This window comes from Mycteria americana, chromosome 3 (genome assembly GCF_035582795.1).
Source record: "Mycteria americana isolate JAX WOST 10 ecotype Jacksonville Zoo and Gardens chromosome 3, USCA_MyAme_1.0, whole genome shotgun sequence".
Lineage (NCBI taxonomy): Eukaryota > Metazoa > Chordata > Aves > Ciconiiformes > Ciconiidae > Mycteria > Mycteria americana.
The window spans coordinates 53,568,799-53,583,552 of NC_134367.1; the positions used below are offsets into that span (position 1 = coordinate 53,568,799).

The 14,754-nt window shown below is 42.9% G+C and overlaps 1 protein-coding gene across 2 annotated transcripts in view; it reads right to left on the minus strand.

Moving 5' to 3' along the window:
- LAMA4 (laminin subunit alpha 4) overlaps positions 1-14,754 on the minus strand; it is a 116,185-nt gene that overhangs the window by 60,109 nt on the left and 41,322 nt on the right. Inside the window, exons 4-8 of one of the 2 annotated variants that reach the window (XM_075498583.1) lie at positions 13,562-13,642; positions 8,199-8,413; positions 4,033-4,128; positions 2,566-2,717; positions 2,315-2,425 (exon numbers count right to left, since the gene is read on the minus strand). In XM_075498583.1, the coding sequence (XP_075354698.1) occupies positions 2,315-2,425; positions 2,566-2,717; positions 4,033-4,128; positions 8,199-8,413; positions 13,562-13,642 (655 nt within the window). Of the gene's footprint in view, positions 1-2,314; positions 2,426-2,565; positions 2,718-2,868; positions 2,933-4,032; positions 4,129-8,198; positions 8,414-13,561; positions 13,643-14,754 lie in introns of those variants that run through there. The other variant, XM_075498584.1, reaches the window with a different exon arrangement.

The following is a 14,754-nucleotide window of genomic DNA, read 5'->3' on the forward strand; positions in this document are numbered from 1 at the left end:
TCTTTGAAGGGCAAGCGCTATGTATTCGTATTCCTTTATTGCTATCAGGGTTTCTTGTGGATGCTCTGTTGCTCAGCATCGCCACTTCATGCTTCTTTTAAGCAACTTGTTACTGTTTTTACACACGCTTGGCTTTACATAATGCTCTTTCCTTGCCAGATTTTTCTTTTAACTATTGGACACCTGGGGAATTGCTGAGACAGGTTTGCTGATTGCCATGAGATTGATGGGAAACACAGCAGCATGGGTGAGGGGTGCTCTTAGGGACCCTCAAATTCCCGCTGATGTACAGAGGCTCGCCCTGAAATTTGCTAAGAGCCCAGGAAGGAAAGGTGCTCGGCTCCCCCAAGTCTCTGCCAAACATGCAGGATCGAGCTACATGCTGTTTTACTCTAAGCTCATCTCAAGCAAACTCAGGGAGTTACAGGTCACATTTACTCTTCTCATTTAGCAGGAGGATTTGCCTACAGTTGGTGCATTCATCCTGCCTTTGGGCTTTAGATCAGAGTCTGCAGCAACCCCCCAGATACAGGGACGTGCACGTGAAATGCACTTTGAAGGGAAGATGCATCACGTCTCTGCAAAACCCACTCGAGGCCCTAGCACCTGTTTTCCATAAAAGTGCCTTGAAAGAGCAAAACGTTCAATATATTCAGAGTTATTACTGTGGCCTTCCTTCCACTGTGAGAGTCTGGGGCCATTATTTCTCTGCCTTTACAAGCAATCACAAATATTCATGTGGAATGAGCATTAGAAATAACCAGGGAGAAAAGACCAGAGGAAACACTGAATTTATTTGTTCAGGGACAGTCAAACTGAGGAATGAGTTAAGAAATCCCCACGTAGTACTGAAGATGACAAAAACGTTATTATCCAAATTCACTAAATATTCGTAGAAAACCTAACACCTTAATCATCCTGCCTACAAACTCCATGGAGGGAGGCATGTGAGCACTGCCAGATTTTCACAGGTACAGGTGTAGGGGGATGTGAGCTGATTTAATCAAACCTCTCTTCTGAACACAGGCATAGTCTGTGTAATTCTGCAGTGCCCTTTCTACTAAGCTGATTAAAAACAGCCAAACCCAAATTTTCTCTTCCACCTCTCTATACAGTCCTTTCTCCTCTTCCTTTGTGTTTTTTCTCCTACTTGCTCCTGTATTTGAGTTTTAGTCTAAGGCATAATTTATTTTGTCTTCTGAAGGAATTGGTAAGTGAATATAAGGTCTGGCATTTTGCAATAAGCATGAAATATACTCTAGACATACTACAGCTGTGATTATCTCTGGGAATAACATAGAGTGATGTATCTCACTAATATATATATATCTTAGCAACAGAAGGATGTTTGATAATATCTCTTTAAAATAGAGGAGAAGCAATTCTGAACCCTATTTCTTCTCTTAACATATATCAGTATTCTTCTAGGGTGCAATGAAAGTGTTATGTGAGCTGAGAGCAGATAACCTTAATTTTATAGCCTGGCAACCGAATGTGGATGCAACATTTATGATTACAATTGTGTTAAAGCATATCTTAAGTGCTGATCAGGCTCCCATCTCAGTGGGTACGTGAAAAACCTTTTAAACTGGCAGTTTTGTAACGTATTTTGAAGTGTCTAATCAGGGCTAATTTAATTTTATGAGAGCATACATGTGAAATAGATACAGAATACTCCCAAAGTCAACCTGAATTAGTTTAGTGTTGGTTACTTTGCTTAATTAGAAATCAAAATGTGAAATAGAAAGGCAGTGTGTCTATCTCAGATCAAACGTGTAGGGGGGTAGGTGGAAATTCAGATCCTGAGGAAAGGCTTTTTGTGATCGGTGACAAACCTCTGACCACATTCAACAGACTTTGGCCCTACATCCTTCCTTTTCTGGGAAGAAGACTTGATAGGTCATTTACACTTTTAATTCAGAGCTAAAGTAAAGTAGAAAGTCTAGAAATAGAAAATAGAAAGTTCTCCCAACTATCTTTCAGGGCACTCCCACTCTAGTTTGGTGAATGTAGAGGTTTAGACTGGACATTAGGAAGCATTTCTTTACCGAGAGGGTGGTCAAACACTGGAACAGGCTTCCTAGAGAGGCGGTCGATGCTCCAAGCCTGTCAGCGTTTAAGAGGCATTTGGACAATGCCCTCAATAACATGCTTTAACTTTTGGTCAGCCCTGAAGTGGTCAGGCATCTAGTTGGAATAGATGATCGTTGTAGGTCCCTTCCAACTGAAATATTCTATACTAACCTCTTATGCCAGCATGTGAATATGACAAACCACAACCTCTCAGAACTCTGGCAGGGCGCTATAAACAAACCTGTTCATCAAGTGTCGCTGCCTCTCTCAGGAGATCATTCATTTCATCTGCAGCATCATCGACCTGGATGGTCCAAAGCTCAGCATGGTTCTTTTTTTTGGACATTGCCGCCTGTGTGTGGGGAAAAACGTCAGTGCATCTGAAAACAAATTATATCTCTAGTGAGAACAGGGATTAAAATCTACAGGAATGGAATGGAAACTCAGAGATTAGAATTACATTAAAAGGTAAAATGTCATCAATGTTTGTACCTGGAGATGGGTGGCAGTGACGTTCAGGTCATTCAAGCGCTTTTGTGCTGCAACACCTGTAGAAATGCTCAGTAAAGTCGATTTGCTTTCATCAATAGCCAGAACTGCTAATCGGATGTCATCTGTCAAATCCCAAATACATTTATCGCAGCCTGATAAGAAAATAAGAGAGTGTCATTTTTCTTCAGTGTTTGCGTCAGTGAACAGCAAATAGCTTAAATTCACTTTATAGTGCTCTTGCCCCATGGTGGTCCCTCTGGATCCTGATGGATACCCATTTTTCTTTCACTTTCATCCGCTCACTGCCAGGGTCCCACAGTACAGTCATGATGCTTCCAGCTGAGCAGCGCCAGATGGGACTGCTCAGAGAGGCTGCTGCAGCGGCACCGTAATCAGCAGGGAGAGAGAGAGAGGCATTTCCTGGCTATTCCCTAGAGGCTCTGCATGTTTGTGGCCTGAAGAACAACAGATGGGGGTCAAAAACCCAACTTCATTCTGTCAGAACCCAAACCTCCGTATTTAAAATTTAGTGGTATGAGAAGTAAGGACGTCCAGCAGATGGCTCTTGGCTGCCTATTTGATTAGGAAGGCAACTTCTAAAAACAGTTGCAACATGCTTGGAATACGCTTGTGCAGAACTATATCCTTGTCCCTGCTGAATGCTTGCAATACCACCTTGTTTTCAGTGACATTGATGCCACCACTAAACGCAAGAGACTTAGGTGAACATGAAACACAGATTCCTACAGAAACTTTTGCTTGGTATTGTATAGTCCGTATTCTTGATGGTAGCAGCTCCCAAATGTTTTCTTTCTGGTTGCACTTCCAGGCACACAACCCCTCTTCTTGGGAGTCAGTTTAGGAACCCATGTATGCTACATGGTCTGCATTATACCACAGACATAATTATACTAACATTTAAAAAAAATATCAGTAGTTACCAATAGTTACAACATAGTACTTCTGGAAACTCCCCAGGCTTCCTATAGTTAGAATAGAGGAGGTGATAGTGGAAGAGCAACTGCCTGATAGATGTCTGTCAAATCATCAACAGCAACAATTTATATTAAGTGTACAAGTAGAAAACCAGAAATGATATGCAAGACAGCACAGATGATAAAGTTGTGATGACAGTTTTTAGGGCCAGAATATTATTTTGCAGGCACTGTATCTCAAAGTCTAGAGAAGTGGCTTTGGTGATACTTCCCTGCTGCTCTGCAGTTTGTACGTAAACATTCAGCCTGCATCACAGAGTTGGATGTATGCATGTGCTCAGTCAAGCAAGCGAGAACATGTTTAAATACTCAGTCAGCGGGGCATCGTGCATATTTACATGTTTAAGTGCCCTGTGGGACCAAGGTCAAAGTGCTGAGCCCACTGGAGAACTGAGCTCTTAAGTTAGTATTTGTAAGCATCTAAATACAAGGGCGATATTAATTTTTGGTGTTCTCATGATAATCTTCTTACTGATGGTTGGGCAGTCTGTGCCAGTAGAAACTTCAGGACTGTCTGCGAGGCATTCTCCAGTCTGGCTGTCACACATTCTCCCGCCACAGTTACATTCTGGGGGAAAAAGAAAGGATTTTTGAAAGAAGACTCTTCAAAAGGTATAACCCACCTTTCTCCTCCCAAGACTAGTGAGAAGATTGTACGTAGGATTGTGCGCAGATAGTCAAACCAGAATCAAGGGCTTCTTGGACTGATTTTTCCTTCAGTATGTAGAAAAAGGTGTTCTTTGCACTGCGGTTGAATTGGACCAGATAAAATAGGAGACAGGAAACAGAACCAGAAAGCCTGCACCGAGGCGACTTGTTCAAAGCTTCCCAGCTGGTCACAGGCAGAGGCAGCGAGGCCAGAGCTGCCCAGCTGGGCCATTGCACATCACCGTCTAGAGGGGTGGCGTTTAGGAGATGGGCTAAGGAAAACAGTAAAACTAAAGTTAATTATTAGTTACAAATCTCTCCACAGACCTGTGGAATTTATCAATGCTGTGCCAGGCTGCCACTAAATAAGCTTTCCAGCTATAAGGGGTTGATAGTGGACTCCAATTCCATCATCAGCTTGAGCATATCAAAAAGTAAATATCTCTTACCACTTACAATGAAGAATAAATGAGGTTTTACATTTTTTAAAACTTGAGTAAGCTACATATTTACTGCCAGCACAAGTGGCTTTTTAAAAAGCATAATTTAAAATCTAAAGTGTCTCTTTCAAGGTTTAATTGGCCTTTTAAAATATATTATTTTAAGGATTAAAATATTCTTGGAACACTTTGATAGAATAAGAAAAACTCAAGCAGAACATAAGAACAGCAGCGACTTATCTGGAATTCGTTTTGCTCTTGTGATTCATGGTTTCAGCAGAATCTCATATAACAAAATTGTTTACTGCTGTTTTATTGCAGCCCATTCATTGTTCTCTATGAATTACCCTTGTATTTACATTCCACATTGCACATTTGAGGAATTATCAGGGAAAACGTGTAATACAGCTTCAAAGTCAACGTGATGCACTAACATTGGAATAATTCTGTGTAACTGAACCAGTTACTGTGTAACTGTGTAATACTGTGTAACTGAACCAGCAACTACTCAGGTTTTGTACCATTGTGAGAACAGAATTTGGTTATGAATTTTGTGGGGCAATTGATATTTTGACCTCACCACAATCTGTATGAACTGTGTGTCTCCCAGCACTTGCATCCACAGTTTTTTAATTTGTTTGGGGTTTTTTTTGTTAAGAAGTGAAAGAAAAGTCTCAGTTGGAAGCAGAGATTGCTCTTTACCTATATCAAAGGATCTAGGCTATCCCCAAAACAGGTGGCAAGATTTCAGTTACAAGATTAAAATTTGGATGAGATTGGTGCTCAAGAAAATTGAATGGTGTCTTCTTATTTAAATGGATAAATCTTAATTTGCTACACAAATGCATTTAGTAAATTAATTTCAAAAGCAGCCCTGACAATTTTTCACCACTTGTTTAGGAGGCACCACATTTTTAGTAGGGAATTAAGACTTTCAATGCTACTGTGACTTACTGGTGGAGAAAGCTTATAAATTTACCTTTATTTCTGAGGGACATTTGTGGAAAGCTTTGAAGTGTGGCTAAAGGACATGTGGTTAAAATATTTATTGAAAAGAAGCTGAAAACTGCTATCCACAGCTACACAGATTTTGGTTTTTGCTCGAAAGAAAAAACGATGATCTTAGCTGGATAGAGCTGTTCGCTCATTTAGTACTCTTGCATTTTTTTGTTCTGTATACCCTTTGAGGTGCTCTGTGGAAACCATCTACGCAGACTCTTTTTTCTTACACTATTTTTTTTCTGAATTTTTGTATTTTAAAGAAGGTATTTGTCTTATTTCAGAATCTATATTGTTCTAAATAAGAGTTCCTAATTGCTCCAAAATGCCAAACATAGTATAAGCTTGCCTTGTAAACTACCTGGGTAGTTTGGATATCATGGATGTATTGATTGGTGCAGGCAATCTACGCAGTACTATCAAGTACAGCACGTTGTGGTGTTTAGCAGAAATGAAGATGAAACAAGAAGTATGTAATTCCCTGAAACATAATACATCAAAATCGGGATTTGCTAAAGTCAACTACAAGATTAAATTCACTCCTAAATAGAGAAATGCTGTACCTGTCATAACATACTCAAGTGCCAAGACACTTTATTTTTAGCGAAGATCAAACACTACAAGAAAATCTGCTAATGAAGAGAATTACCAAGCTGATTTATAGTCTGCATGAAAAACCTGTATAGAGAAGTCCTGCGCGCCATGAAATCCCACTTAAACCGTACCTCAGAAAAGAAAATAATACTGAGGCATTCTGCCTCTAATTCCTGCAACTCCTTAGGGGTGCAAACCAAAACTATACTGAGGTGATGACAAAATTGGTGACAAAATTATGTCTTGCATAACCTGCTTAGACACTTGGAATGCCCTGTAATCCTCAGACTTCTGGCAAAGGTACTCTTAGCTGTTTGAAGCTCTGCGGTTGCACATGGCCAGGGCACAGTTGCTGTGGTTTGCTGACTTAAAGTGCTGGGTGCGTTTCTCCTGCCTCACGGCATTCAGGACCCACAAACTAGATCCTGTCATTCTGTATGCAAGAACTGCAGTTAAATCATCTCTGGTGAGCTGAATTAGGCAGTGAAAGGCATAAACAAGATTTGCTTTTGCAATCTCAAAATCACAGAGATGATGAATTTCAGGCACGTCTGGGGTGCCCAAATCCAGGCAGGAGGTGAGTTTTGGGGCACACTGTTCCCTACAGCTGTTGTCTTTTTGACTGATTTGGATACCTGGGATTGGTTTTTGGGATTACTGTGTGTGGGCACCATCTCTCCCCATTCATGTAAATGGAATTTAAGCATGTGACTTAGTGATGAGAATTACATCCTGGAGAGGGACACTCAACTTCTAGCTGTCACCGGAACATAAAACCAGAAGGGAACACTACTGGCATCCTATGTGGTCCCCTATAAATGAAGACAGCAGCACAAAGGGCACTTGAATACAGAGCATCCTCACAACCTCCATCCTGCAGGTCTCAAAACACAGCTTAGCACTTTGTAGTAAGCTAGTAAAAAGCAAAGTCCAAGTGTACAGTGAGTTACAAGAAGGATGTAGGTTGATCAAGACATTGCTAAGGCCCCGAGACCTGTAGCCCTGTACCTGGCGACCCAGGAGCACTTAAAAGGTCTGGGTTGGGTGTATGGTTTGGCTGTGTCTCACCTTTAAGTCAGCCAAGAGCTAGGTGTGATCCATCTACCCCATTTGTGTTCTGGTCTGTGAGGGAAGGACCCTGGCAAAGGGGTTGGGAGGGACCCCCAAGGTCCTTGCTCTGAGCACCTGCATTTTGCCTTTAGCTGTGGCTATTCCTTGGTGCATTGAAAGAGGATGTACTCTCTCCTCCCAGAGCCAAAGCAAGGCCAAAGGACATGAGCCCAAAGTCCTATTTGGATCGAACTCCATGTAAATTAGGACAATAATTACGTTAGTGGACGTAAACCTCTGCAACCCCTCTGTGTAGGTGTGTTTTGGTAAGATTCTCTGGGTAGCACTTTACCAGACCCTGGAAATACAGTCATCCCTGGTGTGGAAACACGGTAACCAGCAAGATTACACAGTCACATGGGAAATGCAGAATACACTATCAGTATGAAAACTAGCAGAAAATGAGCGGGGATTGGGTCAGGACAGGAAGGACGATGCTGTTCCCATAAAAACTACTTTCAAGTCTTTAAGTGCCATCAGTCTGGGTGGTCGTGCTGGGCAGCATGTAGTGTGGACAAACACAAAGGTGAAGTCTCTGCCCAAGGAAAGCTTAGAGACCCTTATTTAAAACAAGATGCAGGACACAACAGTGCCTACATTCGTCCTTCCCCGGCGTCTGAGATGTTGGGGTCTGGGGTTTGAGACTCCCTCATGGGCAATGGAAAGAGAGCCTGGGATGATTCAGCCAAACAAGCATCCAAATTATCCCGCCAGGTAGGTGGCCAGGAGTAGCCCTGGCCTCCCAGGGCCACAGGTGTCTGATGACTGATTCAGGCATCTCTGGGAGGTCATCAGTGGACCATGCTGTGCTGTATTTTGCTCCGCTCTACTAAACTATAGGCAATACCTGTACAGTTTTTAGCGAATCTGGCATCTCCATAGTAACCCGGAGCGCATCGTTCGCACTTGAAGCCGGTGGTGTTGCGCAGGCAGTTGCGGCACTGGCCGGTCACTTCATCACAGTCTTCAAAAATCAGGTTTGGGTCTGAGTTGCCGCTGCAGTCACATTTTTTGCAAGTGCTTCCAATTAGCAAAGGGTTCCCATAGTAACCGGGGGCACACCTGCAAGGAAGAGCAAGCCCAGCGATGACGAGCAATGACATCCCCATCTGCAGTACCGTTTTTTCTCTGACCTTATTTATGTCACCATGAATTGATGATGGTCTGCAGCTACTAAAGGACAGAAGGCAAATTAGCAGCTGAAGTCCTGCAGAGGCTGTTTTGTGCTCTAATCTCAATCTGTACAGTTATATATTTTTCCCTTCTTGAACACTCCTGGTATCTCAATCACACCGGTCTGTGCTGTTTTTTTTGTGTGTGTCTTTAGCAGTAAGATGATTTGTTCCCCATTGTTTTAAAATCTATGACAGAATGACCTTGGCAGAGAGGCAGCCCTAGTGTTTATTTTGGTCTCTTTCAGCTTTGGATCTCACCAACTATATTGTGTTATATAGGAAACTGGGGTAAGAGACTGCATTTCATGATGCTGGAACTCAGAGGAAGTTCAGACCTTATTTTCATTATAATGCACATAACAAATTACTGACCAGAAAAGGTTTATATAAATACTTCTGTGATGAGGCATTGGGATGGTTTCTCTTTTTTGGAAAAGAAAACAGGCACTGAACCAGCCTCCATTTTTCAGATTTGTTCGGTGTCAGCCTGCTGGCTGAGGGCAAAAGGCTGAGAGCAGCCACCAGCCCAGGAGGGGAGGATTCCTCTGTTGGTTTGCAGAGGGCGAGAGGGAGGTGGGTAACAAGCTCTCCAGCGGGGCCTGAAATGAGTCCAAATTGCTTTTCGTGTCTTGTCATGTTTGGGAAGCATTTCTGTGGAAAACTTGCTACGTCTTAAAATGGAAGAGATGTTGAAACTGTAGTGGTTTTTGAAAGTCCAGGCAAACCGGCGATACCTAACGTTCCTGTGTGACCAGTGGCCCTAAGCTAAGACAAGAGGTAATAGATTTGGTGTCATCATTTGGGAAGAAAGGAGAGGGTTTCAGTTAAAGGAGTTTCTGCTGGTAGCAGGGAGTGTGCTTAATCCTACGAGCTAGAGGAACCTTTGCAGAACAACCAGCGAGGAGAACAGGGCCAGCACTGGAGTGGGCATGGAGCAGCTCGCAGCAGCAAACCCTCGAGCAGGGGCGTTGCTGGAGGAGCTGGTGGCTGGAGCGGCGCAGAGCAGCTGCGTGTGGACTGGGGGGGCCAGCGGGCAGGACAGGGGCAGCCCACCCCCTTCACGGTGTCACGGCAGGGCGGCAGGAGAGTCCCTGACCCAGCAGCCTGGGGCACAGAGATCAGGGACTCGTACCCCCAAACTGGGAATGAGGAATTACTGCAGGGAGGGGGATAACTAGCTGGGGTAGCAATTGTTTACTGAAGAAATCGGAGGAGTGAAAAGTCGTTGCAGTGATTTAGGTGAAGAGTAGTTATTGTATTTCATCCTGTTTTATCACCCTGTTGTCCTTGTCTTTTCTCCCATCTGTAAAGTCCTGTTTTAAGATGCTGTTTGTTCTGCTGTTTGTGGGTGGGGAAGGTGAGCTCTCAGGCAGTTTAGTTTATTTTTCCCAGGTTTCTGGCTGGGGACCTGAGCCGAGGTCTGTTGTCTCCTAAAATCTGAACGTAGTCAAATCCAGGTTCTGCTATGTCTGAACGATGAAATTGTGGGAGATCTGATAACAGCTTCCAGTTAGCTTCCTACATTTGATGATTTTTTTTCAATAAAGCAAGTAATTTCCTCAACGCTGCTTTGTTCATGTTCCAGTCCTGAACCCCCACAGTAAGAACACATAAAATTCTAAGCATCTTAATATAAACCACTTGGCTGCCTCAAACACTGCTTTTGCCAATGGCAAAGACTCTGTTTATCTCTTTGCAGCACTGCCAGAATCTTTGGTGCAGATCTTATCACTTGGGTGACCCAGATGTAAAGAACAAAAGTGTGACCTGGAGTTCTGTGCACCCCTCGAAGAACTGTGAATGCGACACGGAGCATAATGAGTGTGATTTAGCTGACTTTGGTGGAGTCACTCCGCATTCCCATGGGAGTTAGAGCAGACAGTGATGGGTAATGCTACTATTTAGTCATGCCAAAAGTCTTGCTATCATTTTCTAATATTTCAGCCAATCTGAGATTGTAGTATTTTCCCAAATTTCAAAATTTCAGTGTGTTTATGAAGTTTAAACAAGAAAAAAAAAAAACCCCTGGGTTTAAAAAAAATGTTTTCCTTTATTCTGAACTCTCAAAATCTTGCAGAGTTTCTTTTTAATTTTCTGTGGTTAGGTATTTTCCAAATGGTTGTCTGTCTAATGTGGCCACCAACTCAGAAGCCACTGAGCAGTGCTGGGGCAAGACCAGTGTTTTGCTTTCCGCTATCCAGCTCTGGCTTTCAGCCAGCATCTACTGAAGACTGCGTTCTATTCCCCTCAGGCCCACAACGTCTGCCCTCTCATCAGGGCAAGGTGAATTTTTTTTTCTTTTCTGAAATATACCATTCAGTTCACTTGCCAGAAACGTAGTGGACAGTTCCTCACAGCCTCACAGATATATCTTGTAAGTGCTCCTTTTTATGGCCATCTGAGTCACTTTTATTAGCTATATCTCCTCATCTGGAGTAGCTGTCTAAAACAAATAGAAACTTTTAGAGCTGAAAATAAATGTGTCACCTTCACTTCCCCCTTCCCTTTGCCACTCAGTGCATCTCATAGGGCTGGACTGCGCTTGGCCTCTTTCGAATGATTGGTAGCGTGGGAGAAGAGCAGAGGCCGCTGGATGGAAACATATTGCTCCATCTCTGCACTTTATGGTCTGAAAAAGTAGAGGTCTGCGGTACATGTCTTTTCCTCTGTTGTATCAATAAATGGCTCTTTGTTGCTAGCAAAGAATATTTCCTCTCCCATAATAAAGCTGCTAAGTTATCTTTGTGTTATTTTACAGCCATGTTTGCTTCCTGTAATTATTGGTGAGTAAGAAATTAACTTCCTTTTCCCTGGCAATGCCAAAAGAACCTTTTTCCTCTGTTCACTTTGGACACTAAAGTATCATTTCTTCAGTTATCTTTTTTAACTTTTGAGCGTTAACAAAACCTGGATTACACCCGCTACCACCTTAATGCCTTATTGCTGGAGTCCAGGAGCAAAATGATTCATTCCTAAATTTCAAACTGGGAAGCTGATTTTCCCAGTTGCTAGCAAAGGCCTCTGTGATTTCTCAACACCATTTGCTGGCAAACATAAACTGGATAGGTTTGTGCCAAGCCCCTGGAGCAGCACACGGAAGCCTCCTACACGAATGCCAGAGGAAATGGAGCAGATTGCCTCCCGGCGTGCTGCTCTGGAGATCCCACGCGCTGCCCGTGGAGGGGCGTCCTGCAGCTCGCTGCCCCGTGGCACCCATCACCGACCGCTGCAGAGATCTGGGAGGGAGGGCGGTGAGCAGGAGGTAGCTTTCCTCTCCATGGGGACACCAGCTGCTCTTCGGGCTGCAGGGAAGGGCAGGGCCAGTGCCCCAGTGCCCTCTCTCGTTCAGGATCCCCCGGTCCTGAGAGCATGTTGATGGCACGATAGCTGCCAGTGGGAGCAGGGGGTGGTGGCAGTGCCCAGCAATGCGTTTCTCAGGGACAAGCAATGCGTTTCTCAATAGTCTTCGAAATACTTTTCGTCGTTTCTGACACAAATGGCAGTAGGACCAGGAGCTTACCAGAAGGAAAGTCCCATTTGCCACTGCTTGCCACCTACCCCAGCAGTTAGTCAAGGACTTAACACGGTGACTGGGACGGGCCGATTTCTTCCTGTAGCTTTTTCTAACCCGTCTATGCAGCTTCGCCTTCCCTGAGACAGATGCACTGTGTCAGGCCGGGTAGTGGCTATTAGAAAACAAAGCTGATGCTATTTTGTGCTGTTACTATGCATCTGCTACTCTTTTCATAGGATTTGATTTGCTTGTAGTCTAGGTTGACATCTTAATAACCACTAAGAAACCTCACAGACCTTTTAATTGTCTGCATTATCCTTTGTGTATATATCTGACATTTTGGAAGAACAAAAGAATACAGCCATAGGCCTGGAAACAAGCGTGGGGTTTTTTATTTTTGTGCCATCTGTCTAAAGGGCTTTCACTATTGCTGTCACCATGTTAGTGATGCGGAGATAATATGCTGATGTTTTTGCATCATCTGTAAGGGCAAAAGCCTTCACTCTTTTTTTGTCTTACCTTTTTCATATTGATTTTTCTTTGCATCTTAAGCATCCCCTTTCCCCCTTCTCTGATAGTTATGTTAAGTATCATTTGAATTCAAGACTTGCCCATTAATGATAGCGGACTGAAGTCTTAAATACTTCAGGGGCTTTAAGGAAAAACAAAATGAGGTGTTCAGGAAGCCAGCGTCTGAGCCATCCTATACCCCTCAGTCTTTGTGTTAGAGCTGTTTTAATTCATTGGCTGCTCAAGGAGAATTTCTGAATTATAATCAGGCCTCTGACATTCATTGAAGCATCATCCGTGTTTGTTCATAGTGAGTAAGATGGCCCTTTATGACGTAGGAGAGTAAGTTATATTTCTGCCGTATAGCTCCATTTATTTGTGTACCTTGTTATTTAGAAGATATTTACTAGAAATTGTTTATGGGCATAAGGGAAAGTTGAAAAGCAGCACTGGCCTATGGTTGTTTGCTTGACTTTATTGAATTATGTCTGTGAAGTATATTTAAAATTTAACTAAAAAGCTGCATCTGCTCATTAAGAATTTGACTAGATAATCAATTTTCTCCTTTGCTTTTGAAAAATGTATTTGGTAGAAGCCTGCTATATGTTTTAGAGTGGTGAATGGCAAGAGGCATCTATGTGGTGGTTATTTTTCACTTCAGCTGCTGTTTCTGATTTGTATTTTGTATTTTGATTTGTAAAATGTATTCTTTTTAGGAAGAACACCACATGGAGGTACACAAAGTGCAAGAATTCGATCAAAATATATCAGATATAAATGTCTGTCTTACCCTGACAGGGTAATGTAAGACAGGCATGTCTTACCCTGTCTGTCTTACCCAACAGCAAGTTCTTATGGTTTTTAGTAGGAACTGAGTGAAATCCTTTAACAGACATGATTTGACCTGGTGAAAACACATGCACAAGATTTCTCACCAGTGTGGGAAAATTCCCTTGAAGACTTCTGGACTTCAGTATTGTTGACCAGTAAGTCATCCCATTCGCTTCTTACCTTTCACAGTTGGGTCCTGCATAGTTTTCCTTACAGACACAGCGCACACTTCCACTTTTTCTGTAACAGGAGACTGCAAAGCTGGAATTTCATTAGAACGAATAGTTAGGATAGCAGGCAATGGCAAACACATGGGAGTATTTCTTAACTACATTATGGACATTTGCTGTTGGTGTGAGCTCTGGCTCTTGGTTACTCATTGCTGAACAGGTATGCTTAAGCTCTGTATGTTATTCACATTATACCCCTTGTTTAGTCTTTTTAATTAGTGTAGAAAGCACTAATTAGTATATAGCACTATGGAGCTATATAAATGCAGATATATGTAAGTTCCTGTCTTGCAGTGTAGATCAGACACACCTGCAGGTTTTGTTACACACATTTTAGATAAAGGACTTAGGATAAGTGTGTATGTCATGCGAACCTAATTGCTTTCTGTCTCTTATTCTAAGGGGTGAAATATTGCTTATGAAAGACACCGCAGTAAGCACTTCAGGAAGGCAGGCTCTGGAATGGGTGCAGCAGTTTCCTATGCAAATCCTACAGTTTTCCTCAAATCCAATGTGGAAGTACTGAGTGGTGAAAGCTGAACTCAGTGATGCTATCCTTATTTACAGTAACCAAGGCTGCTCTACAGTAAATCAGGCTCTCTGAGTAAGCTGGAAAGAGTCTGGGGACTCTTCAGAGACAAGCATGCCAAGTGGTGATGCTGATTGCAGTAATGGTTTGGGCTGTAATTTTCACTGCCGTGATTCTAAATCATGGATTCCTTTGCTTTCTTTTGTTTTCGGGATTTAACAAATGTATAACTAAATACGAGACCCGAGGAACAGCAGCAGCCAGATGTGGAAAGTACAAGGTGTATACACTTCAAACACAGTGATGGACGTGGCTTAAATACGTTTGCAAGAAAAAGACATATAATCCTAAAGATGTTTCCAGTTAGTTTGCAGTATGTGTGAGTAAATGCCTGCCAGCACTGGAGTGTGGCCAGAATAGTGAGTGGCAGCAGTTGCCAGCTGCAGGCCCATGGTTGCTAAAACGCAGGTCCTGCGTCGTACAGTGCTGGGCAGCTGTGGCCAGGCTGCATCCCTTTCACACAGAAGGACAAAAGATTCGGAGAAAGAGCATGATCCATGCAGTGCTTGTTCTAGGAACAAACAGCATTGAAAGGTGACAAGAATTCCTGCGCA